Genomic DNA, 27764 nt, shown 5'->3' on the forward strand with positions numbered 1-27764 from the left:
ATTCAATTGTATTACTTGACGCGGTGATATATGCATGCCCGCTGGTGTAGAGGGAAGATGATGTACAAAGACAGCCCTATTTGAGGTAATCAAGGGCTTATTCTTTTATGTTGCCCTTCACGTTCAGGCAAGGGTCAATGTTTGTAGATGTTGATTCCCTGTTTGGTGAGTGCATTGTCCAACAGAAGCCTACAGACCCAACGTGGACATCAATGCTTTGGGTCTTGGCCCCCAAATGGTCAAAGAGGTCAGCATCGTCCAAGGCCCCTGCGTATAAAAGGACTTTCATCTGTTACATGCAAAGTGGAGGTTGTGGAGAACATTACTTTAGCTGGAATGCAGAAAGTGGAATAAGCCACTTTCTGGTGGTGGTCAGTCTCCTCTAAGAACTAAAGGTTTGGGAATGCCTGATTCTATTCATCCCTGGAAGCTGCTGTTGGGAGGCCCCACTGCACATTAAATGGCTGGCTATTCTCACCAGATAACATTATTCTAATGTGTATGGCCAGCTTGGCACTCAGTTATGCTTTAGACACAGCTATCTCACTTGACCCTGCCATAGATATACATACTCGAATGTAGAGAGTGGAGTAATCCACAGTCCGGTGGCGGTCTGTCTTCTCTTAGAAGTAAAGGTTTGGACATGCCTGATCCTATTCTTCCCTGGAAGCTGCTGTCGGGAGGCCCCGAAATACATTGAATGGCAGGCCGTTATCACCGGCTGATATTACTCTAATGTGTATGGCCAGCTTGGTACTTAGTAACACTTTACATATAGCTCTCTGTCTCAAAATCTCCCCAAAAGCGCGAATGATCAGTATGGAAAAGGGTGTTTTTGTTTAAAATTGGGAGAGTGGGTTAAAGCTGGCCATACACATTAGACTTATGTCGACCAAACCCACCAATATTGACATGTTTGGCCAAAAATCGAATGTGTATTGAAGTACTGGCCAAATGATGGTCCGGAGAGATGTCAATCAGGCATGGCCGATCAAATTGTTCTTCATGAGCTGCTGGCTAACGTCTTAGTCATAGAGAATGCAGGAGCACTCAACTGAATGAGCTCTTCTGTGTACGGGGGAGTTGGCTGAGATGACTGTCGGCCGACAGCCATCTAATGGTTATGGCCAGCTTAAGACACTGCCGTTGATGGCCTGTCTTCTCTGAGAACAAGAGGATAATGATTTTGATATACAACTGCCTGGTCCTATTCTTCCTCAAAATCTACTGTTCAGAGACCCCAATATAACTTGAAAGGAAGATCATTCTTGCTGGCTGATATTATTCTAAATTGGATGACCAGCTTGACATTCAGTCACGCTTCAGATACAACTATGTCTCCCGGATCCCCCATTCTGGCCAACGGTGCGTATAGTGGGGAGAATGGAGTAAGCCACTGGCCCATAGGGGCCTGTCTCCTCAAGGAAGACAAGTATTGAGCATGTGGAACTGCAACTACCTGATCCTATTTTTCCTTAAATCTGCTGTTGGTAGTCCCCAATAAACATTGGGTTGTAGCACGTTTTCACCAGCTGGTATTAATGTAATGTGTATGGCTAGCCTGATCATTTCACATTTGGTGCACACATTTAGCGATATTACTTGTTTTAGCCTAGGGGCCCAAAATGTTATCACACCATCCCTCTTTGATAAATATGAGCGGGTAAAATACATAATCCGACCTTGAAAATGGTTTACAAAGTCCCATGTTCATCATACATGATAGCCTAGTTAGTCATTTTGGAAGTCGAGCAGCGGTATAATATTTACTGATAATGTTGGACTGTCTCTATCTGGGGCAAAGATTGGGTATGCTACCATTACCCTATATCTAAATACCCAGGCCAGCACCAGGGGCACATGGACCCTCATTCAATATAAAACTCTGAATTCTTTACAACAGCCCAGAAGATCTTGAATTACTACAAATTACGCCTTTATAAAAGCCATGGAAACGATATAGATCAGAATCCGTCCTGTGCAGAGTGATTCATGTGCATAAACAACACCGGCAGCTTTTGTCTGGTGCATTTAAATGAAAAGTCCCTCTAGATATTAATATGTGGACTTCATTTGCTCGCTTGCTAAGTCAGGGACTTATAACAAAACCTTTGTAAACAAAAGATTAAACTGAATCGAGCTTTAGAAAATGAAAGGAAAACAAGAGTCACATAATCACAGATCAGAGTGGGGCTGGTTAGATGGAAATCACTACAGGCTACTGGAGTGGAAAATGTTTAATTGAACTATTTCATTATGCAGGAAGTTTATGTTCCCCTCGCAGAATCGAAATACTTGTATCACCCCCCCCCCTCACCCACCCTTTCTTATTTCTTTAAGAAGTGTTATCTTTGATTTATTCCACCACTACATACAGAAACTCTCTGCTTTTGTAACGATTGGGCTTTATTGCAAGAATTTCCGGAATCAGAAGTAACTACCGATCAATCTTTACAATAATAAAAAAGCGGCCAACATTTTATTGTATTTCATTCTAATTTTTACATTAAAACGCTCGGAATAGTGTTCTGTACAAGGTGAAGGGCGGCAGTCTAATTTCCAGGCAATCTATCGGCATTTTTGAGACATGAGACATGAGGCATAGAGTGCCTCCCACTACAGGCATGTAAAAAGAGACTAAGAATGAATAGAATATATATAGGCTGACGTAACGGCTCAGTACAATGTGTATGGCAGACTTCATGTCATATATTAATAGATCTATTCTATGCACTGTAAGCATCTCTCATAATATTTTGCAAAGCCTTAAAGAAGCCCTCCTAAGATTAAAATTTTTCTCCTCTTAATATATTGCAATCATCATATTAGCACTGTGTACTTACAATTGCTCATTTTGCCTTTCTACCCAGCTAATTCTTCTCTTCTCCATTAGGTCTATGGCATCACGGGATTAAAAACTGACTAGCTGAATCCTTCTAACCTCTACGTAGAAACAGGAAGTCTCTTTTTCCTGCGTGAATGATCCCCCTCTTCAACTCCTGACCCAGCTGTTCTGCCCCTCACCCCTGCCAGGAACTTTGTAGAATTGTAGTTCTAATGATGACTCATTCAAGGAAAAACAACTTTCTGTTTCTACATAGAGCTTAGAAGTTTTCACCTAGTCAATATTTGATCACTTAATGTCAAAGATCTAATGGAAAAGAGAAGAATTAGCTGGGTAGAAAGACAAAATGAGCAATTATAAGTACACAGTGCTATATAATATGATGACTGCAATATATCAAGAGGGTAAAAAATTTGATGGAAGGAGGAGGAGTGCTTCTTTAAGGCCCTCCATACACATAAGAATTGAACCATTTGGGTCTGGCCAGTAATCTAATTTATGGGGACATCCCAATTCACCACCAACAGAGGAGTCAACGATATACGGTCTGGCAGGTTAATTTTTTACATTTGTTTGTCCGGTGATGAATGTTCATGTGTATGGGGGGTCATCAGAGATAACTGACGTCCTAAATAACTCAGCCGTCAGTTGTGATATATGTATGGCTAGGTTGGCAGAATTTGTTGATTTTGGGACCTCGGGCATGATAGTATATTGTATCTTAACGTTCAATACTTTTGTTCTCAGGGGAGATAAGTCAAAATTCAAAATATCTACTGTTCTATCAAAGAAATGAAATCATCAGTGATGACTACCCATCCTCCAATGTTAGCACCCTGCCATAAAAATCCCGATATTCCAGCTTCTTGGGCTTTTTCTGTGACATAGGTGGACCTCAATTTTTGAGTCGTTGGTGTGACACAGACATATTCTATCTATCTATCTATCTATCTATCTATCTATCTATCTAAAGATAAAAAGAGTCAGCACTCCGTTATTAGGCAAAAAGTGTGGACTTTAATAGCCCATGTGGCGACGTTTCGGTCCTATCACAGAACCTTTCTCAAGTAATTTCAATCCATATGAGGACCGCTTGAGAAAGACCGAAAACGTTTCCACTAGGGCCATTGAATAAATGGAGTACTGCCTCCATTTTTTGGGATATATTGGAGGACTGGTCATACCTAGTAAGTTTTGTACCCTATTATTAATTCATTGCTGGTGCTGTATCTATATTTCTAATTTTATCTATCTCTCTATCCATTTTTTTATCTAATGAAGTTATTGGAGTTAAACAAGTAACAGTGTATTACCAACCTTTGGTAACCGTTCAGGGTCTCCTGGATGCCTTGGAATAACTTTTTGTAATCTCTGGAATCCATAGTCTATGGTTGGCTCATTCAGTGCTGGAAAACAAAATACTTTCCGATTAGATTTACACAACTAACAATACAACTATATCCACATAAAACAGAATAATCCACAAAATAATCCAAAGAATTTACACCGATACATTGCACCTCTCTACGCCTCCGAATACTGTGGCTTTACGGGACGTTACAATGAACCACTCACCCTAAATAACTGCATAAAGTTTTTCAAAAATGACCCCTGTCACCGATAATATCACAATACATTGTTACTTTGTAAACAAATAAATAAATGAGAAGAGTGCGTAAGAAAAGCTGAAGGCGAGATGAGCGGGTCATATGCAGCACTGCACGTAGACGTGATATGACGGCTCTATCAAGTAGAGTATTCCATACTAGCAGCAAATTTACGGCTAACTGGCAATTATGACATATGCCCGGCTATTGCCTGTTTCAGATTTATCCCTGTGGTCCTTTTTTGTCTAGCATATTGCCTGAGCACAAACTAGGCAGGAGGCGCACTTAATCTTGCACAGCTTTAATAATCTGTGAATGGCTGACTACATACTGATGTAAGGCACTATCATTCTACTGCTGCAATCCACTAGCCTGGTGAAATTGCGGGCCACAAATAGTAATTAATCTCCACCCACCCCCTCAAATTGTAATTTTGACTATGAACTGCGCCTGGTCGTAAATCAACGCTATACGCCGCTGTGTACAGTGCATGAATCATGATCGTGAGTGTGTTGGACTCCACACATTGTGTTTAACAAGCTTTAGAAGAAGTCATAGGGTTTTATTATAGCACTGGCAGACGCCAACAAAAAAAAAACAAGCCTGAAGGCCAAAGCTCTAGAGTTGAGATAAAAATACTTATTAGAGTATATTACTCCGTATTACAGATATCATTTTTATCCCGGTAACTCTATAGTGAAAAGTGAAACATTTATCATAGCTTATTCTTTTTTCTTTCCGACAGAAGAATACGTCTCGGATTACTCACTGCTCAACTGGAAACTAAAGTCAACCCTAGATGCTTAGGGCCCATCCGTCAGTCAGATCTCTGAGTTAATGGATTGGTGCCTCGAATAAAACCTCTTTCATGTTGGCCAATGAATGACACCAAATCTTTGGATTTTTTTTTCAATATTTTTTTTAAGAAGAAGAATCAACACCTTCAAAATGTGATGCTGGTGAAGGATGTTATCAATACCATGGATGGCAAGAAGAAAGAATAAATCAATTTTGGAACAAATCAAGCCAGACATGACACTCGAAGCAAGGATGACCAAGCTACGACTTGCCCACTTTGGACACATCATATGAAGAGAGCAATCACTGGAGAAGGACATCATGGTCGGAAGAATAGATGGAACAAGGCGAAGAGAAAGACCAGCAACTCGATGGTTTGATACAATCAACATAACGGTGGAGAAGACCCTGGTGGACCTATCTAGGCTGCACAAGGTCAATCTTCCTACAGAGCGTTCATCCATCAAGTCACCATGGCTCGAGATCGAGCTGAAGGCCGTTAATAATATAATATAGTCCAAATGGATTGGAAATGTATTATGATGCTGTCTAATTTGGGAGTTAATAGCGGGAAGTCCCCGATTTAAGACCCTTATCAATCAGCCAGAGAGGAGAGCAGCTGCAAAGAGTTTTTCTCGTTCTTGGACTTTGCATTACATGGAAAACCCATTGACTGTGTAAGCCTCCATTTTTACCCTGTGATGCTGCTGAAGGGCAATTAAACACTTTCTTTTGGGTTTCCCCACAGATTACAGCTGATCGTTGCAGGTCAAACACCTGACATTACTGTTGACCAATTGGTTGACAGCTTTTTCTCCAGAACCCCAATACTCCAAGTGTATGCTTTTTCTTAATAGGGAGAGGGAAGAAAAGCCTTAAAGAGTGACCATCATTTTAATTGTTATTTAATAAATCAATAGTACACATGAGGATAAGCAACTTTGTAATATATCTTATCAGAGAAATCTGCTTCTTTCTCCACCTGGACTGATCTTTCATTCTCAATTCAGGAGTAAAATCTGTATTCAGTGAAGACAGACTTTCGCATTACTGAGATAGGAGATGACAGTTGGTGCTTATAAAATTCTATGGAGGAGGGAGGAGCTAGAGGCAACACCGACATTCTGCTGCAGGTTCAACAATTACATATCTCCAAAAAACATTGAGCACCAACTGTCATCTCCTATCCCAATAATGGGAAAGTCTATATTCACTCAAGACAGATTTTACCTGTGAATTTGAGAATGACAGATCAGCCCACGAGAAGAAGCAGATTTCTACTATATTAGATATATTACGACGTTTCTTATTTTCCCCAGGACTATTGATTAAAACGATTACCCATTAAGAATAAAAACATTCTGAATGTTGAAGTCATCTTCCTTCACTGTCCTAAACCCCCCCAAACTCATTATATCACCGGCTGGTCCGTCCAAAACTGGCAGATCTGGTCACTTTAAAGAAGCACTCCTCCTCCTCCCATCGTTTTTATCCTCTTAATATATTGCAATCATTATATTATATAGCACTGTGTACTTACAATTGCTCATTTGGCCTTTCTACCCAGCTAATTCTTCTCTTTTCTCTGCTCTATGTAGAAACAGGAAGTCTCTTTTCCCTGCATGAGTCATCCTCCTCTTCAACTCCTGACCCAGCTGCTCCATCCTCTCTCCTGTCAGGGACATTCACAGTGATGACTCATGCACGGAAAAGAGACCTCCTATTTCCACATAGAGCTTAGAAGGATTCAGCTAGTCAGTTTTTAATCACATGATGTCATAGACCTAATGGAAAAGAGAAGAATTAACTGGATAGAAGAGAAAAATGAGCAATTGTAAGTAAACAGTGCTATATAATATGATGATTGCAATTTATTAATAGGATAAAAACTTTGACGGGAGGAGTGCTTCCTTAAGTAGCAAGACAACCTGCGATTGTCGGTATTTGAAGTCAAAGAAGTTGGAAAAGATGAATTCTCTACGAAGTCATTTTTGTCTATTGATTCCTAGTCTACTTGAATCCGACCAGTCTTACAGAACACGGTAAAGGATGATGAACTTAAAATAAGGAAAACAGAATTATTAGCTATGATGACTAAAAAGTGTCGGAGCTATTTGTCTAAACAATTGAGCACTCATCTTGCGGAGAGCCGTCCGTTGTGTGCACTCGATAACATGACAGAAAGTTGAAGACTGCAATTTGATTTGACATTCCATCATGTATTCCGGAGACAAAGGTCCACATAGGAATGTGCAGTAAGACATTTTCTTGTTAATAAAGAATTGATCCAATGTATTGATTTTACATGACACGGCTTTTTCTGCATTTTTTTTTTTTTTTTTTTTCTTCTGTTCCTGTCTACAGAAAATGCAAAGGCTTTTCAAAAATATCTTGGCATCTGTGACACGGCAGAAGTTCTAACTCTCTCTGATGCATATTCCATATATATAGGACCCACTTCATAATCAGGTCATTAATCATCAGATGCTGTCAGCACTGACTGCGGGGACAATTTGTCATGTCAGTACCTATGGTCTAACATTGGTGCGCAAGTCGAAAGTCTCATATGTTATCTTGGACTTTTGGGCAAAAAAAAAAGAAAATTTTACCGAATAAAAAAATTCTTAAGGGATTATTTATTAATTCTGATAGTATTCATTTTCATTTATAACAGAGCGAATTCACAAGATATGGAAAAATCACTGATGATCTACACCAGCATGAGAAGCATTGGGGACGAGAGGGGCTAAGAAAGAAACAACTGGTCACCTTTTATGGTTTGTCACTTCATTTCAAAAGCACAGAATATATCAAAATGGTTCCCTTCAGAGCCCAGATGGACTACACACCCAAACCAAGAATGATGGTCAATGATCTGGATGCTACTAGAATTATAAAAAATACCCCAGAAGATTACTCAACTCAGGCTAAGAATTTGGTATGGTCCTAGACATGAACCTTAAGAGAGGCATGCAAATAGTCAAGATGGATGACCAAACCAGACTAGGAATTTTTGTATAGTCCTAGATATGGTCCCCAAAGAGAAGCTTAAATTAGTCCAGATAGGCGACCAATGTAGACTATGACCCCGATTTACCAAAGCTCTTTTGCCAGAAGACTGACGCTTTGAAAAGTTGCAAAATTTTTGCAACTTCACACAAAAATTTTGCAATTGTTGGCGTTTTTACACCAGTTTGAAAAAGCACCAACCAAAAGGGGTAGATTCAGGAAGGAGCAGGTGTGGTGCATGGCTATACCCGCCCATCAAATTCAGCATTTTTTACGCCAGAAATGTTACTCCGGTTCCAGACTGGAGTAGCATTTCTGATGAGGTACATGGAGGCAAACGGCACTAGTAAGATGCACCGAATTCATTAAGTGGAGGGCGCCTCTTAGTGAATTCTGCACATCATTCTCCAGCAAGATCTTCGTAACGAGCGGCGTTTGCAATGTCAGTCTTAACGAATCAGCCACTATTTATTTTGGTATCATCCTAGATCCTAAGGATAAGGCCACATGGCAACTTTGGCCATACAACATCAAGATTGTAATGTTGCATAGGAACATCGTGCTCATATTGTGGCATGTCAACAAGACACAACCATGGTGTAACGATTGCCAAAAATATCCAACTTTGGGGCATTTTGGGGGGCAAATTGCATTTTATTTACAGGAAAACACAATAAAAAATTGCAGAATTTTTTTGCCATTATTGTAATAAATGTATACATATTGCAGCATGGGTTGAGTATTTGGACTTTGTCTATAATGCTGCTAATTAATGAGCCTGTTTGTAGCCTTTAATAAATATACATAGTGAAAAAAAAAATGAATCTTGTACGTGTGCTATTGACGAAAGGTCATTTTTGCAGTTACCTCTTCATCAGTTTTCATAAATGTCTCGGTATCAGTCCTGGGCTAGATGACAAGATATTCCCATGCTTTTGTAACATGCTAGAGTTTCTCCTGCGTCTATCTAATTACTGTGACTGTTTGACTTAATGAAGCCAGCATGATGAAAGGTGGTCAAGAAAAAGATAGATGGCTTCATGCTATTGATTTCATGCAAATGTTAGTGACAGGTGATAGAAGCTTTAATGCAAGCTTTATGACACGTAATAACTATGGGCTTTCATCTCCGAACAGATATTTCCATACGTTTGAGAAGCACTTATGGGGCCTTCCCTTTGTAAATGTAATTGAGAGTGTCATCGTGACCTGTCTCTGGATTCTGAATGTGTCACTTCACATGGTAAAGGAGGCTATGATACTATCGCTCATTGTTATTGCAGTGCGATGGGATGTAATTTATAGGGTTTTTATGTGTGCACTACTATATATTGTGATTGGAAGCATTTCCTAGGATTTCGGTAATTATTTACAAACGCTTACCGACTTTTTCTGGAATTGATATTGTCCTCTACAATACAAATTTACTTAATTCATAGTCATAAGTCATTTTCCCCCAAAAAGTCATGTGTAGCTTCAACTAACGACCTACTAGAAGGTGATTCCAACCTTCTCTCCGACACGAGAAGCTGGTGGGGAAGTATTGGACTTTCTTACTCTAGTGGACATCACTGAGAATTGGCCACCTCCTGAACTTACTGTGAAGCGACATCTTGTGTTTTCCAGTTTTCTAGAATTGATATTCTCCACTACAATACAAATTTGCTTAATTCACAGTCATAACTAAAGACAACCTACACTATTGTTACTTGGGGAACATCTCATGCTGCCGATATCCTCCTTCCCGAAAGTGATGTGTAGCTTCAACTAACGACCTACTGCAAGGTGATTCCAACCTTCTCTCCGACACGAGAAGCTGGTGGAGAAGTATTGGACTTTCTTACTCTAGTGGACATCACTGAGAATTGGCCACCTCCTGAACTTATTGTGAAGCGACATCTTGTGTTTTCCAGTTTTCTAGAATTTATATTCTCCGCTACAATACACATTTGCTTAATTCATAGTCATAACTAAAGACAACCTACACTATTGTTACTTGGGGAACAGTTCATGCTGACGATATTCTTCTTTCCGAAAGTCATGTGTAGCTTCAGCTAACGACCTACTAGAAGGTGATTCCAACCTTCTCTCTGACACGAGAAGCTGGTGGGGAAGTATTGGACTTTCTTACTCAAGTGGACATCACTGGGAATTGGCCACCTCCTGAAATTATTGTGAAGTGATATCTTGTGTCTTCCAGTTTCCAACTTAACGCTTCTCCAGAAGGTATAGGTCAATTGTATATCAGCCACGTGGGAAACTGCTACAAAAAGTAAGGATGATGACAAGTCTCTTGTCCTTTTGGAAGACTTTCCAGTTTGGCTAATATGCAATCTTTTTTCTTCCTTATGGAGGAAAGTTAGTTTCCATCTTTTTTTCCCCATGGAGAATTAAAATTTAATAATAAGCCTTAGGCCAGGTTCAGACGGTCATACTAAAACTTGGGGCAATAAATTGCAGATGGGACTGGCTCTGTATGCTCAGCTGCCTGCATAGTGGACGAGTGCGGGAGCTGCCTGCTGTTTACATGCACTAGTCTGGTTTGTATATCGGACCATAGTAGTGCATACTGCGAATTTTTCCCATGCAGACCATGTGGAAAATTGGCCATGTACACATTGCACATTGGCTATTTTGGATTTGCTCTCCATGGGAGCTCCGCGGTGCACACACAGACAGCACATGTCAATATAGCACACTCACCAGAACAAGCCCTTAGAACTTGTGCAGACGACCGTATTTTCCGTTCAAATGCGATATGACAAAACATCGGATTGCACTCGGACCAATGTTAGTCTATGGGGCTGATTTTTTTTCCTCGAATCGAGTCTATCCAAGGAAAAAAAATCACAGCAGGCACGATTTTCATTAGAAAATCGGATCGCTCTCAGCCATGCAAGTCAATGAGTCAGTGGAATACATTGGACTGCACTCGAATGACATCTGAGTGCAGTCCCATTTTCACAGACTGATAGAATAGAGAAGATGGAGATTTTTTTTTTCTCTCCACCTTCTCCTTATCGGATCACACTCTGATCACTGTGCTTAGTACAATCGGACCAATGAGAGAAAATACGGTTGTCTGCACCTGCCCTTAATCTGTATCTTCTCAAGTGACATCCAGCAGCCTCCCAAGCTGAGTTCTTCAAGTAATATTAATAATAAACCCTAAAGATCATAACAAACATAATACAATTTTCCGAATTCATATCTGTCTGTGACCGAGAAAGTTTCCGGTGCAGAATAAAAGGGAGAAAGTAAAGTTCCCAACTCGCTGATGCCCACCGAGCAAGGACGGAAACTCAGAAACACACTGAAAAAAACAAAGCAAACTCTGATCTTCCACCCGGATGCTTGACAAAATGAGGAGGAGAAGAGATTTCACTGTGCAAAATTTTCAAGTGAAGCAGGAAACATAAGACCTTTTCCACACATCTAATAAATCGCGAGTGTGTGGAGTTTACGAGCCAAGAGCCCAGCAGAGCCAGGGCAAGGCACTGGCAGTCCCAGTCACACAGTACTGAGCTAGGCCAATCAATACCACTTTCCTGTTTTAGAACTGGGTAATTATGAGGTGGAGAGATTGCCTGACCTTTCACCTGAACTGCATTACTTTGCTGATATTAAGATAAATTGCCTGATTTTGGGTAAACATATGCTGCAATTCAAACTGTCAGCACTGGTTTGCTCAGGGATAATTTGTATTGATCTCCCAGCGTCTTCCCAATTTTGCTTACTGACCTCGTGGATAATTAGAGAAAGGAGCCTTGGGTAACTTAAGAGTCATGGCTGAAGAAGAATTACATGAAAGAATACAGCCGACTGTGTTTATAATAATATATGTAAGCTATGCACTGTGTGGCGGTATGTCGAGCTCAACGCATGACAACCTCGGCGCGCGTGACAACCTCGGCGCGCGTGACAACCTCGGCACGCGTGACAACCTCGGCACGCGTGACAACCTCGGCGCGCGAGCAGGGTATTGGATATCAGCTGTTATCATCTGTTTAGGAGGTGCCCTACAGCTACCACTCAATCATATTAAATCCCATATAATATATAAATCCTAATAGGGCTTCATTTAGAAATATTAATATGGTCTACTGTTTTTTCCAAGAAGACCATTAACTACCAAAATTTGCCAAAATGTACGGTTTGGAGCTTCGATTAGCGTATTAATGGAAGCTACCATTTGATAGAAATCTATTCTGCAACCTAATGTGTTCACTTTTATGTTTCTGTGACTTTCATAAGGACTTCATTATCAATAAGACACATATAGCATAACCAACGCCCGATTATTATTTTTCTTCAAAGCCAGTCATCTTGCCTCACTTATCTCGGGAAATATCTCAAGCCAAGAGGAAAGGTAAGGAAGGACACGTTTGTTCATTTCATAAAAGAATTCATATTGCCTATAGCTTTGCCCAATGTGTCCAAAAACTACCAACATTTGCCGAAATGAATGGTAGGAGCTCCGATTGGCGTATTAACGGAAACAACCATTTGATATATTGATCTATTCTGCAACCTAATATTATTATTATTTATTACAGCGCCATTTATTCCATGGCGCTTTACATGTAAAGTGACACTTTTACAGTTTTGTGAATTTCATAAGGACTTTATATATTCTCAATAAGACACATATAGCATAACCAACATACAATAGAGTAAAGCCAGTCATCTTGCCTCACTTATCTCAGAATATCTCAAGCCAAGAAGAAAGGTAAGGAAGGACACATCTGTTCATTTCATAAAATAATTCATATTGTCTATAGTTTTGCCCAAGGTGTCTAGAAACTACCAAAATTTGCCAAGTAGGAGCCTCGAATAATGTATTAATTAAAACAACTGTTTGATATACATCTATTTTGTAATCTGTGTCCACCCTTATGTTTCTAAGAATTTCATTATTACTTTAATGTCTTACAACAAAAAATTGATACATTCTCAAACAGACACAAATAGCATAACCAACTCCCGATAGAGTAAAGCTAATTTTTTTATATAAAGCTGGTCAACTCAAGCCATTTATGTCATGATATTTGGAAACAAGAAGACAGGGTTTTTTGTTACTAGTACGATTCTGTTAAAGGCTTTAATGTCTCCCAATAGAAAGTAGATACATTCTCAAATCGACACATATAACATAACCAACATTGGTTATTTCGCTCCACTTATGTTGGAATATATTGAGCCAAGACGAAAAATAATGAAGGACAAATTTATTTTAGTTTTGACCAAAGTGTCCATAGAAAACCTACAAGTTCCCAATCAAACTGTTTAGTAGGAGCCATCTATATCAATGGTTTCAACCAAGTAATGCAAATACCTACATCTCTGCAAATTCAATTTCTCACAAATTCAATACATTCTTACGCAGACCCTTATAGCATAAACAATGCCGACAAAGTCAGGCAAAAAAAAAAGTTTGTCACCTTGTGCTTTTTTATCTTGAGATATACTGAGTTATTAAATTAAGGGGAAAGGTATGTAAGGGCATATATGTATTTCTAATATAGTATTTGCTTTTGCTGTAATTTCTTGTACTTTGTACAAACAGGGACGTGGACCCCCTTTTTCAACTAGGCATTTCCTCTATATAGCTCCCCAGGTGTCTGAACAGTCGGACCTGGGTCCTGCTTTGTCCTTATCTACATTGAGGTTGGCTGACACAGGGAGACATTTTAATACTAGAGACAGATTAGAACCGTCCCGATTGGGTTCACCTTGTCGTGGTGGGATGGCTTTTATGCGTTTTTTAATCTAAATAGTGTTAAATAAGTACCCTTTGTTATTTACATGTACTATTACTATTCACTTATTACAAGGTATATGCTCATTTTGTTTTTTTCTTGTTTTTTTTTCTAACATAGTAGCCAAGAATTGGCCAAGAACATGTCATATCGGGCAATGCACAGATCGAACTACTGTTACAGTAGAGATACTCTGGTATTTTTGCCAGACATTATGTACTATATTGAAATTCTTTCTATATTAGAATCCTCTATAAAAGATGAGTTTATCCCATAATAAACGGGACTTAGAGAAAGACAACCCTGGTGTGTGAGTCTTGCTGTCTAATCTTCCATAATAAATGGGACTTCGAGAAAGACCACTCTGGTGTGTGTCTTGCTGTCTAATCTTCCACAATAAATGGGACTTCAAGAAAGACAACCCTGGTGTGTGTCTTGCTGTCTAATCTTCCATAATAAACGGGACTTCAAGAAAGACAACCCTGGTGTGTGTGTCTTGCAGTCTAATCTTCTATAATAAACAGGACTTCGAGAAAGACAACCCTGGTGTGTGTGTCTTGCAGTCTAATCTTCTATAATAAACAGGACTTCGAGAAAGATAACCCTGGTGTGTGTCTTGCTGTCTAATCTTCCATAATAAACGGAACTTCGAGAAAGACAACCCTGGTGTGTGTGTTTTGCTGTCTAATCATCCATAATCACCTGGACTTCGAAAAAGATAAGACTGGCGTGTGGGTCTTGCAGTCTAATCTTCTATAATAAACAGGACTTCGAGAAAGACAACCCTGGTGTGTGTGTCTTGCTATCTAATCATCTATAATAAACAGGACTTTGAGAAAGACAACCCTGGTGTGTGTGTCTTGATGTCTAATCTTCCATAATAAACGGGACTTCGAGAAAGACAACTCTGGTGTGTGTGTCTTGCTGTCTAATCATCCATAATCACCTGGACTTTGAAAAAGATAACCCTGGTGTGTGTGTCTTGCTGTCTAATCTTCCATAATAAATGGGACTTCAAAAAAGACAACCCTGGTGTGTGTGTCTTGATGTCTAATCTTCTATAATAAACAGGACTTCGAGAAAGACAACCCTGGTGTGTGTGTCTTGCTATCTAATCTTCTATAATAAACAGGACTTCGAGAAAGATAACCCTGGTGTGTGTGTCTTGATGTCTAATCTTCCATAATAAACGGGACTTCGAGAAAGACAACCCTGGTGTGCGTGTCTCGCTGTCTAATCTTCCATAATAAATGGGACTTCGAGAAAGACCACTCTGGTGTGTGTCTTGCTGTCTAATCTTCCACAATAAATGGGACTTCAAGAAAGACAATCCTGGTGTGTGTGTCTTGCTGTCTAATCATCCATAATAAACGAGACTTCGAAAAAGATAACCCTGGTGTGTGTGTCTTGCTGTCTAATCTTCCATAATAAACGGGACTTTGAAAAAGACAACCCTGGTGTGTGTGTCTTGCTATCTAATCTTCTATAATAAACAGGACTTAGAGAAAGACAACCCTGGTGTGTGTGTCTTGATGTCTAATCTTCCATAATAAATGGGACTTCAAGAAAGACAACCCTGGTGTGTGTGTCTTGCTGTCTAATCATCCATAATAAACAAGACTTCAACAAAAATAACCCTGGTGTGTGTGTCTTGCTGTCTAATCTTCCATAATAAACGGGACTTCAAAAAAGACAACCCTGGTGTGTGTGTCTTGCAGTCTAATCTTCTATAATAAACAGGACTTCGAGAAAGACAACCCTGGTGTGTGTGTCTTGCAGTCTAATCTTCTATAATAAACAGGACTTCGAGAAAGATAACCCTGGTGTGTGTCTTGCTGTCTAATCTTCCATAATAAACGGAACTTCGAGAAAGACAACCCTGGTGTGTGTGTTTTGCTGTCTAATCATCCATAATCACCTGGACTTCGAAAAAGATAACACTGGCGTGTGGGTCTTGCAGTCTAATCTTCTATAATAAACAGGACTTCGAGAAAGACAACCCTGGTGTGTGTGTCTTGCTATCTAATCTTCTATAATAAACAGGACTTCGAGAAAGACAACCCTGGTGTGTGTGTCTTGATGTCTAATCTTCCATAATAAACGGGACTTCGAGAAAGACAACTCTGGTGTGTGTGTCTTGCTGTCTAATCATCCATAATCACCTGGACTTTGAAAAAGATAACCCTGGTGTGTGTGTCTTGCTGTCTAATCTTCTATAATAAACAGGACTTCGAGAAAGACAACTCTGGTGTGTGTGTCTTGCTGTCTAATCATCCATAATCACCTGGACTTTGAAAAAGACAACCCTGGTGTGTGTGTCTTGATGTCTAATCTTCTATAATAAACAGGACTTCGAGAAAGACAACCCTGGTGTGTGTGTCTTGCTATCTAATCTTCTATAATAAACAGGACTTCGAGAAAGACAACCCTGGTGTGTGTGTCTTGATGTCTAATCTTCCATAATAAACGAGACTTCAAGAAAGAGAACCCTGGTGTGCGTGTCTCGCTGTCTAATCTTCCATAATAAACGAGACTTCGAGAAAGACAACCCTGGTGTGCGTGTCTCGCTGTCTAATCTTCCATAATAAATGGGACTTCGAGAAAGACCACTCTGGTGTGTGTCTTGCTGTCTAATCTTCCACAATAAATGGGACTTCAAGAAAGACAACCCTGGTGTGTGTGTCTTGCTGTCTAATCATCCATAATAAACGAGACTTCGAAAAAGATAACCCTGGTGTGTGTGTCTTGCTATCTAATCTTCCATAATAAACAGGACTTAGAGAAAGACAACCCTGGTGTGTGTGTCTTGCTGTCTAATCATCCATAATAAACAAGACTTCAAAAAAAATAACCCTGGTGTGTGTGTCTTGCTGTCTAATCTTCCATAATAAACGGGACTTCAAAAAAGACAACCCTGGTGTGTGTGTCTTGCTATATAATCTTCTATAATAAACAGGACTTCGAGAAAGACAACCCTGGTGTGTGTGTCTTGCAGTCTAATCTTCTATAATAAACAGGACTTCGAGAAAGATAACCCTGGTGTGTGTCTTGCTGTCTAATCTTCCATAATAAACGGAACTTCGAGAAAGACAACCCTGGTGTGTATGTTTTGCTGTCTAATCATCCATAATCACCTGGACTTCGAAAAAGATAACACTGGCATGTGGGTCTTGCAGTCTAATCTTCTATAATAAACAGGACTTCGAGAAAGACAACCCTGGTGTGTGTGTCTTGCTATCTAATCTTCTATAATAAACAGGACTTCGAGAAAGACAACCCTGGTGTGTGTGTCTTGATGTCTAATCTTCCATAATAAACGGGACTTCGAGAAAGACAACTCTGGTGTGTGTGTCTTGCTGTCTAATCATCCATAATCACCTGGACTTTGAAAAAGATAACCCTGGTGTGTGTGTCTTGCTATCTAATCTTCTATAATAAACAGGACTTCGAGAAAGACAACCCTGGTGTGTGTGTCTTGATGTCTAATCTTCCATAATAAACGAGACTTCAAGAAAGAGAACCCTGGTGTGCGTGTCTCGCTGTCTAATCTTCCATAATAAACGGGACTTCGAGAAAGACAACCCTGGTGTGCGTGTCTCGCTGTCTAATCTTCCATAATAAATGGGACTTCGAGAAAGACAACCCTGGTGTGTGTCTTGCTGTCTAATCTTCCACAATAAACAGGACTTCGAGAAAGAGAACCCTGATGTGTGTGTCTTGCTGCCTAATCTTCCATAATAAACGGGACTTTGAGAAAGACAACCCTGGTGTACGTGTCTCGCAGTCTAATTTTCTAGAAGCTTGGGTGCATAGGCCAGTCCATTCTAAAACAGAGAGAGGAGATCCCGTCTCTAAACGGAACTATAGTACTGATGTTTTGAACTTTTAAGTTGGTGGACCTGGTAGGAAATGCGTAATGATACCAAGGATAAAAGCTGAAAATTAAGTCTTCGTACTCTCCTTCTTGAAAATGTGATCCTTCCAATAATTACAGTCAAGGCTTCAGGCTTGTGATTTACTAAAACAGACTAATTGGAGGAAAAAAATATATATATTGTCTATAGATCTTTGAGTAGGAAGACAATTATATCATTCAAGATATGACAGATTTCCAGCGTGTTATATCAGAAGCCATAAAGCAGGCGTCCCCTGTGAAATATCTCTATATTAACTATGCCATAAGATATTAACATTCCTCATTTAACGGGAGGCCTTTTATCTGTTTGAAATACATTATTCGTCCTTTTAGAGATAAACTGTATTAATATCCATTTGAGCAGGCTACTGCGGCCTAATGCATAGTAATTTTGGTTGGAGAGCTGCTATTTTAGAATAGGGAAATTACACAGCAATAAAAAGCTGAATGAACAGGGGAGCTGAAAAGGAGAGAATCGCATTCCATGCCAAATGAGGCAAGCAATCAGACGGCTTCTGAAAGAAGCAGATATCCTGTTATCATATGCAGGCCAACATCCAGAGCGGGTCATACAAATAGGGACTGACATGACCAAATATACTCAATGATTCCTAGACGATGAAATCGCCTACAGCTCAAGGAGGATACATATTTAACTACTTCTGAGTGCTTTGGAGTTAATCTGCATGCTCTACATGCATTCAAGTCATAAGAGAAGAAACAAGCTAAATATTTAAGTCACTCTAGTGTACTTGGGGGATTAATCGTGGCGCAATTGATAAAATTTTAACAGCGTGTGATGTCAGTTCATGTTGAGAAGCTAAAGCCAATGCAGCAGGAGAAGATGATATGAGGGTACCATCACGAAGCATTGACCGGGAAAGAACATGAGAATAAGCATTTTTCTTTGTGATAAAAGGTCATTCTTCTTATTATTATTATTAATTATTATTATCCCCTAATAACAACAATAAGTCTATCTGAATAATTCAGGGCATGACTGGGCTCTCGCACATACATTACACATTCTTCATGCTATGTTTCCTAGCTGAGCATGCGCTTTGTTCTTCTCTGTTGTTGAGTATCTTAATCTTTTGCCCCAGTTGAGCATGCTCTTTATTCTGCTTCATAATTGAGCATGCTCTTTATTCTTCTCTATATTTGAGCATGCTCTTCATGCTTCTAAATAGTAAAGCCTGCTCTTCATTTTTCTCTATAGTTGAGCATATTCTTTATTCTTCTCTATAGCTAAGTATGCTCTGTATTCTTCTCCATATTTTAGCATACTCTTTATTCTTCTGTATAATTGAGCATGCTCTTTATTCTCTCTAGTTGAGCATACTCCTTATTCTCTATAGTTGAGCATACTCTTTATTCTTCTCTATAGTTGAGCATATATTTTATTCTTCTCTATAGTTGAGCATGTGCTTTATTGTCTACAGTCGAGCATGCACTTTAGTCTTCTCTATAGTTGAGCATGCTTTTTATTCTCCTTTATAGTTGAGCATACTCTTTATTATTCTGTATAGTTGAGTATATTCTTTATTCTTCTCTATAGTTGCGCATAGTCTTTATTCTTTTCTATGGTTGAACATACTTTTTATTCTTCTCTATAGTTGAGCATGCGCTTTATTGTCTATAGTCGAGCATGCGCTTTAGTCTTCTCCATAGCTGAGCATGCTCTTTATTCTTCTTTATAGTTGAGCATACTCTCTATTCTTCTCCATTGTTGCGCATACTCTTTATTGTTCTCTATATTTTAGCATACTCTTTATTCTTCTCTCTAGTTGAGCATATTCTTTATTCTTCTCTATAGTCGAGTATGCTTTGTATTCTTCTCCATTGTTGAGCATGATCTTTATTGTTCTCTATAATTGAGCATGCTCTTTATTCTCTATAGATGAGCTTACTCTTTATTCTTCTCTATGGTTGAGCATACTTTCATCTCTATAGTCAAGCATGCTCTTTATTCTTCATTCTAGTTGAGCATACTCTTTATTATTCTCTATAGTTGAGCATGCTCTTTATTTTTCACTATAGTTGAGTATGCTCTTTTTCTCTATAGTTGAGCATATATTTATTTTTCTCTATAGTTGAGCATGTATTTATTATTTTCTATAGTTGAGCATGCTCTGTATCTTCTCCATAATTGAGCTAGTCTTTCTTCTCTATACTTAAGCGTGCTCATTATTCTTCTCCATACTTGAGAATGTTCTTTATTCTATATAGTTGTTCTATATTCTTATTTATATTTGAGTCTACTGATAATTCTTTTTCACCTCTGCCCTTGTCTCTATGGGGCATACAGTGATTTTTTTTCCCTATGTACACATAGTTTACACACGTCTGGGTCAATCCCATAGATAGCCACTTAACCTTGCGTATGGAAACCCCGGGACACCAGGGTGCCTATGTGAATACAAACTCCACGGTTGTACTTCAAACTTATGATTCACTACTGCAAGGAAAGAACGCTGGTAGTCATCTATGTAGAAAATACATATCATAAACTTTGCTAGTGATCCATTAGTGTTATTGGGATGAGAAACTTTTGTAATGGAAACAACACTTAAAGCGTATTTCTAATTATCAGCTGCTTGCCCAAGTGTTGCTCTGAAGCCACTGTGCAGAGGTTCCCATCCTTCCATTTAGCCGTGTGGTTGGAAATAGAAAGGAAAAATCTGTAATGCAGGAAACAAGCTTCTTTTAGCACTGACACGCTATTGTTTTAGCAAGTGTGCAGCCAGAGAAAGAGATATAAGGAATCTGGAGCTGACACACATTTTCCTCCCGACAGAAAACCCTGCCTACCATAATAATAACAGGAAGCCATTCATTTGCTTTATTCCAGCTGCTGGTTGCAACCATTAAAACCAGTTCCAGTTTCATTTCAATAATGATCATCTTCCTGTAACTTCCCAATCATGCATTTGTCATAATGCAGTTCATTTTCTGGTTACAAACAGATCCTGGTAATGAGGTAGTTTTTCACATTAGCAGCATAACTACATAATAAGAACATCTGCAGATCCCTTTTAAAGGGACAAGAGAGAGCGTCAATGAAAAAAAAACAAAAAAAACAGGGGGTTGTTAAATAAGACATAAAAGCCTTTTTCATATTTTTTTCTTCCTCCGTCGCTTGGACTTGAAGGAGTCTCGGCTCTGCCATCTGAGTGGATAAGCGCAGGTCGTAATGTGTAAAAATTAAATAAACTAAAATTAAATTGCTCGATTCGGAGACATTCCTCTAGAGGGTGTTAGCGATTTCAGTGACAAAGTGCTATTTGCTGACAAGTAGTTTACACATTAACCGCCAGAATCCAAGGGGGACAGATGCCAATAGCAATTATATCACCTTGAGGTTATTAAATGTCCTACTGATAAGTAAGTAGGTGAACTTGACCAGGTGTTAAAGACTGCTGTGTTCAAATGATTGTCTGGTAAAGAATGTCTTTTTATTCCCCTGATCGTCCTCAATCGGTTTGATTTCCAAAAAAAAAAAGAAAATAAGTAACATCTCGCTACGGAATTCAAACCGGCTATCCCCGAAAATGCCCAAGCTAAACGTCTTGACTAGTTCCACCATACAACTTTGCCAACTTTGATTTTTATTTTTTCTGAACAACTTACTAAAAAATCACGGACGGACAATATTTTCTATGGGCAAATTGGAATACCATTATAAATCCTTATGATAAGTGATACATGACTACAGCCTTTAATTCTGATATGAAGACATCAGATGCATTCACTGTAAACTGTTACAATCCAAATAATCTGTATAAGGCTATGTTCACACGTTGCATTTTTGCTGCTTTTTTTTTTCGCAGGCCAAACCTGCTCTCTTGGCTGTAAAGAAACTGCTTAAAAAAGCAGGTTTTGTTGAGTTTTTGCTGCATTTTTCGGCGTTTTTGCTGCATTTTGCTGAGTTTTTGCTGAGTTTTTGCTGCGTTTTTGCTGCATTTTGCTGCATTTTTGCTGAGTTTTTACTGCATTTTTGCTGCGTTTTTTAACTGCATTTTTGTCATGGTACATTTGTCTCTTGTGCATGCTGATAAAGTTTAGTGCATAAAAAAAAACCTGATTCAACTTTCTCAGGTTTTGGCACCAAAAATGCAGCAAAATTTGATCCCTACATTTTTTGCTGCGTTTTTGAAGCGTTTTCGCACTACCCATTGCTTTCTATGGATCAAAAATGGTGCAAAAAAAACACTGAAAGAAGTGACAAGGTGTGTGCATGAGATTTCTGAAAATCTGAGTTTGCTGGTACTGTAAAATGAAGCTGAAAATATGCATTAAAAAATGCAGCAAAAAAAACGCTGCAAAAACACAACGTGTGAACATAGCCTAATGTGTCTTCACCTTAAAAAAAAAATCACCTTGACGGACAGGTACAAAAAAGTGCATAATTTTTTGTACAGACCGTCTTCGAATTTCTAGACAGTTGGCAACTCAGATACACAAATATAGAGGGGAAAAAAAGAGATAAAAAAAAACCACATAAAAGATGCTACAATCTCACAAAATGCCTTTTTGGCCCCAACGCCACCCCACTTAGAAAAATAAAATAAAAAAAACTTGCACATAATGCTAAGTCTTTCACTTTATCATCAACTGTCTCTACCAAGTGCATTTCATCTATAAGAAATTCAGATGCTTGGGAAATTAAAATTTCAAAGATCTGCTGGAAAAAAAAAAAAATCAATGAGTTGAGATCGATGCTCATAGAAATTTCATGAACTTTGAACCAATGTGGGCATGATGATGAGAAGTGGTCGGAATCTCATGTTGCAGATAGTTCCCCCCGCACAGATGAAATACAGCCTATGGGGCTATGAAGTGGTATACATTTCACAAAGGCTACACTTTAATATTTTGTCAGACGGAAATAAAAAAAGAAAAAAGTAGAATGAAATTAATTTTTAGTCTATTTCGGTAACAAGTGCATAGATTGAGGGGAGGAAGGAAGAAAAAAAAAAGAATTCCTTTTTTTGCAGGTGACGAGTTGTAGAACAGGATCTTAAGAGCGCCTAATGCTTTGTACATTAACACTGCAAAGAAATGAAATCAGTTCCCTTTGCAGCCGATCGCAGGTGCAAATTAATATTGTAAAATGAAGATCAATACATGGACAGGGCAAAATCAATAGTGGCTAAATTATTGCTGCATTTTCCTCCTCATTCAAGATGAGTTGTGTTTTCCTCTCAAAGTCAATACTTTGCAGCTTTTCTCATTAATTTCTCAATAAATTTGGCAATGAATTTCAATCACAGGACTCGGCAGGGTAAGCCGAGCATAGTGAGGTGCGTAGGGAACACAAAAGGCATGGAGGGGCTGAAGGCATTATTCATTTGGAGTCAGCCTTGCTTGTTGAAGCAGCACTAATATCCTTGACTTACTAAGTCTACAACCTACAGGCTATTACAACCTATTTAGTGTAAAAATGTAAAAGAGGATTTGATCCTATTGTGCTCCATTTGACAGAGATCTGGAAACTGTACCTTAAAGAAAGGCAATTTTATTTTTATCCAATACAGTGTTTGAAAGCTTTGATCCCTATGGGCATTCCCAAAATCCCAATGGTGAATTCCCAAGGAAATGGTATTTTAGAAGGTTGTAAAGGCTTCCCGTTTAGCTGATGACACTGTAACAGGCCATACACATGAGATAGTTCTTGACCTAACCTTTGTTTGACTGACAGAACTCTCTCCCAACCCCCCATTTGCCAAGCGTTCATCTATTTTCAATGGGGAGAGAGGAGAAAATCACTGCCATGCATTTCTGGCAGTGACTTATCTCCAATGAAAACAAAAAGATTGGGCATTGATATTCCAACTACTCGGACCTTCTCTTCACCAACATCTTCTGTGAGGGCAGAGCAAGGAGACCCTTATACAGATGGAACAGAAGTCCAGTCCAAAATCGGCCGCTCAGCTGACTTTTATCCAATGTGTATGAGGGCCTTTAGATGCAAGAAACTAGTCGGGAGATCTCAATCCATTATGGATCTAGTTAGATACCAATGACTTATCTCCACCGAAAACAAAAAGTATGGGCATTGACATTCCAACTACTTGGACCTTATCTCCACCAACATCTTCTGTGAGGGCAGAGTAATAAGACCCTTATACACATGGAATGGAAGTCCAGTCCAATATCGGCCATTCAGCTGACTTTTATCCAATGTCCATGAGGGCCTTTAGGTGCAAGACACAAGTCAGGAGACATCAATCCATTATGGACCTAGTTCCAACATATTAGTAGCACCAGAGAGTCATGAAATCGTAAAGGGAAGGTTTTTGTCACCTATTCTGAGAGCAGCATAATGTAGAAACAGAGACTTTAATTCAAGCTATTTGTCATTTACAGGGCTGCTTGCTGTTGTTTTGATAAAATCCCTGTTTTATCAGCAGGATATTATCACTAAACCATCAGTAAATCCACTGCCAGGTAATCAGTTTTCTATATACACTGTATATAGGCAGAAAGCTGCCAATCAGTGATGTGGGTGGGGTTATACAGAGCACAGCATTCAGAGAACTGCTAGATCTGCAGCAGATAAAACTGTGATTTTGTCAAAATGATAGCAAGCAGCCCAGTAAATAACATATTGCTGGCATCAGAGCCTCTGCCCCTATATCATGCTGCTCTCAGATGGGGTAGCAAAAACCTCATGGAAGATTCCCCTTTAGGACTCTCCTGACCCTGCATGAACCCCAATTACCTTTAAAGATGGGATGGTGCCACCTAGTAGCTTAATAATAAAGTAGTTATAACCCGATATGCCTGTTTGAATAAATACCTGTATTTACCATAAAATAAGTTTTTATGGGGCACCTTTCTTAGAATTCTTGTGCAGTTCCTCCGATATTCCTTCTAAAAATATTTACATAAATTGACAACTGGGTGTTACCTTTTTCCTTTGTCAAAAGGGAGTGTTCTCTACACAGTCTTCCACTATGAGCACTGATTGGATGGTGTCAGATTGCATAGGGACATGCCCACCCCCCACTGGCAACACCCAGTTCTCAATTTATTCTAAGATTAATAACAGAAGAAAGCCATGATGTTCTAAGAAAAGATTCTGGAGAATAGGTGTTTTTTTTTAACGGGACCTATCATTTGCTACATTTATAAATTATCTCTTCCATCGTAAATATTCAAAAAAGTTGAAAAAAAAAACTGATTAAAAATATCAAACAACTTTATATATTACACATCTTGCAAAAAAAAACAGACTTTTACTCAAAAATGGGAAACGGAAACTTTAGGTATAAGCCTAGCTCAAGGCAGCAACCTATAATCTGCTAACTTGCCGAGTTGCATAAATAAATGAATACGCTTGCCAAGGAATGATTGACATTTGGCCCGAGAACCTCTCCTGTCATGGACGACTTGAGTGATGCTGGAACCTAAGCTGTTGATGACTTGGTGTATACACACTTATATATGAATGACGGTGACTGGAAGCTGAATAGAAGCAGACCGGAAAGCCTTATGAGACTTTGGTTAAAAAAGCTTGATGTGGACTTGATGCCGAGGACAGTTATATCATTGAAAGGGACAATCACTAAATCATGGAAATGTCGTGTGACACTAAAAAAAAATTGTAGCTGCTCGATTTTCCTGTTACACAAAGGAATTTCCTGGTGGATGGCTATTGTATTGTGCGGGAACAATTCTGTTTACACTTCGGACACATGATGTTCATTTATAGCTTATTATGGTGCCAGAGAATCGGCCAATCCCAGCCCCGCAGGTACGGAGCACCATGTAATAAAATGGGCTATCAGTTGCACTAACTTTACAGTGAACACTTTGCCTTTTGGCAAAATGTAATACAATATCTGAAACAGATGCTAGTGTCGGATTATACCAGAGCCGTACAACAGATACAACACAAAGAACTGAGGCCAACTAGGGATAAGACTTGTGGCAACATTTATGAAATATGTGATTTTTCATTTGTAATACAAATATTCCTTGAAGAACTTCATGTAAGCAAAACTTCTGATTCTCATGAAGAACCTCAAATAGACCAGATCTATGGGGTCTACCACATTATCCCACCTTCATGTTTTATAATGCTGACCAGACCAAGTCTGATGTAGTACGAAGTAACATACATATCGGGTATCCTTGAGTTTCTTTATGATTGACCCCTCATTAAAGAACCTCAGGCCTTCTGAGTTTTCATGTATTTTTATGACTCCATTCTAAAAACTGTTCAGAATAATAAGCAAGATTATATGCCGAGGCTTCCAACACTCAAGGTGTCTAACACAGATATTAAAGTTGGTCCACAGAGACAATCCAAGCATGTTGTATACCGGAAAGTTTGCTTCCTATGACCATCTAAAGGAAGCCATTCTGGAAGTCAACGTCCAACCATTGCAACATGACTAGGGATATTACCCAACCAGAAACCTATCTGTAGACAGGAGTTTCTGATTATTGCCCCTTGTCATTATTGGTGGGCTAAATGAAATGACTTTGAGAAGGTCTCTAATAGGTTTTATTACTTTTTTTTTTCCTGGAGGAGAGATGATTTGCATACTTTTTTTTCCATTGATCATTGCCTCCAAGACTCCATTCTTGATCTGGATCTCCGTAGTAAGAACCAGTTGCACCCAAAGTCAATATGGGCATCTATTGTGATAAAACAATTGGGAAAGAACTTATAGAACTAATTTGAAATGATACTAGAGCATTTTAATTAAGGCATATATCTATGCATGCCACCATAAATGTATTGTCTAATCCAGGGGTGAATATACCATTGGTGCACTGTGCAGCTGAACAGGGACCCAAGAGGTAAGATGGCCCTCTTCCCCTCCAAATGAGGCTGAATTGTGCAATATGATGATCTTTTTGGCTGCAAAGGGCCCAAATAGTGTTCTTGCACATGGGTCCTTTTCTGTACATGTCTGCCACTGGTCCAATCCTAGACATTTTTTTAGAAGCAGCTTTCAATGGTCTAGAAGAATAAAATGAGCAATGCACACCTTATCGACCCTCTGCCGCTCCCTTACCGATGCCACCACTCCCTGCCGTAATCATACACTGGTCTCTACTCACCCAACTCTGGTGATGCTGACATGTGACAACTTCAGCCAATCGCTGGTCACATCGGTGATCTCTTTTGTGGGATTTGCTGTAGTCACATGTTGTTGTGACCGAAGTCCGGTGACCAGGGAGGTGTTGGCAGCAAATCCGGAAGGGGATTAGTAAGGTGTTTTTTTACTCTTTTTGGTATTTTGGATCATTGGCCTTTTTAAAAAAAATATTGGGTTGGACAAACCCTTAGAAGTGTTATTCAGCTGTTATTGGGGGTCACAGTCAATCAGTAAGGGTGTTGTGAATTGAACCCACACCAATTTAATATTGATAGCCTATGCTACCCTAAATTTGATGAACTGGATAACTTCTTTAGGTCACCTATTAGACCTTAACCATCTTGTCCGAAAATGAAGGAAACTGATGGTCAACACTGAACTCAATGAAAACAGAGGACCTCGTAAAGATTCTATTTTGTATTTCGAAATCCATCAAACTTTGTTAATTTACCAGAAATAAAACAAGATATAGATATCTGATCCCCAAAACATCCCAGCATGTATTGATTGGAGCCTGAATGACCTCTTTGTCCTTATTTTAAGACAAATGACTGTCTACATTATGTCAGTTTTGGAGTAACAGAGTCGATACCTTCACCTTGACTTGGAAAGTTCTTGATTTATCAGTGGTCCGGAGTTACCAAAACTTGAAAAGAAATAAAATACAGCATCCTATCATGAAATAGAAAAAGCCTCTTGGTCACAGCAGCCACA

General features: G+C 39.1%; 1 protein-coding gene across 23 annotated transcripts in view; it reads right to left on the reverse strand.

Moving 5' to 3' along the window:
* The window catches only part of EBF3 (EBF transcription factor 3), a 181448-nt gene that overhangs the window by 21914 nt on the left and 131770 nt on the right, over positions 1 to 27764 (reverse strand). For all 23 annotated transcript variants that reach the window (XM_073685091.1, XM_073685081.1, XM_073685085.1 and 20 more), the window contains exon 11: positions 4163 to 4251. In XM_073685091.1, the coding sequence (XP_073541192.1) occupies positions 4163 to 4251 (89 nt within the window). The remainder of the gene's footprint in view (positions 1 to 4162; positions 4252 to 27764) is intronic.

Source organism: Phyllobates terribilis, unplaced genomic scaffold, assembly GCF_046119375.1.
Source record: "Phyllobates terribilis strain yellow unplaced genomic scaffold, ASM4611937v1 Scaffold_5__5_contigs__length_657084704, whole genome shotgun sequence".
NCBI lineage: Eukaryota > Metazoa > Chordata > Amphibia > Anura > Dendrobatidae > Phyllobates > Phyllobates terribilis.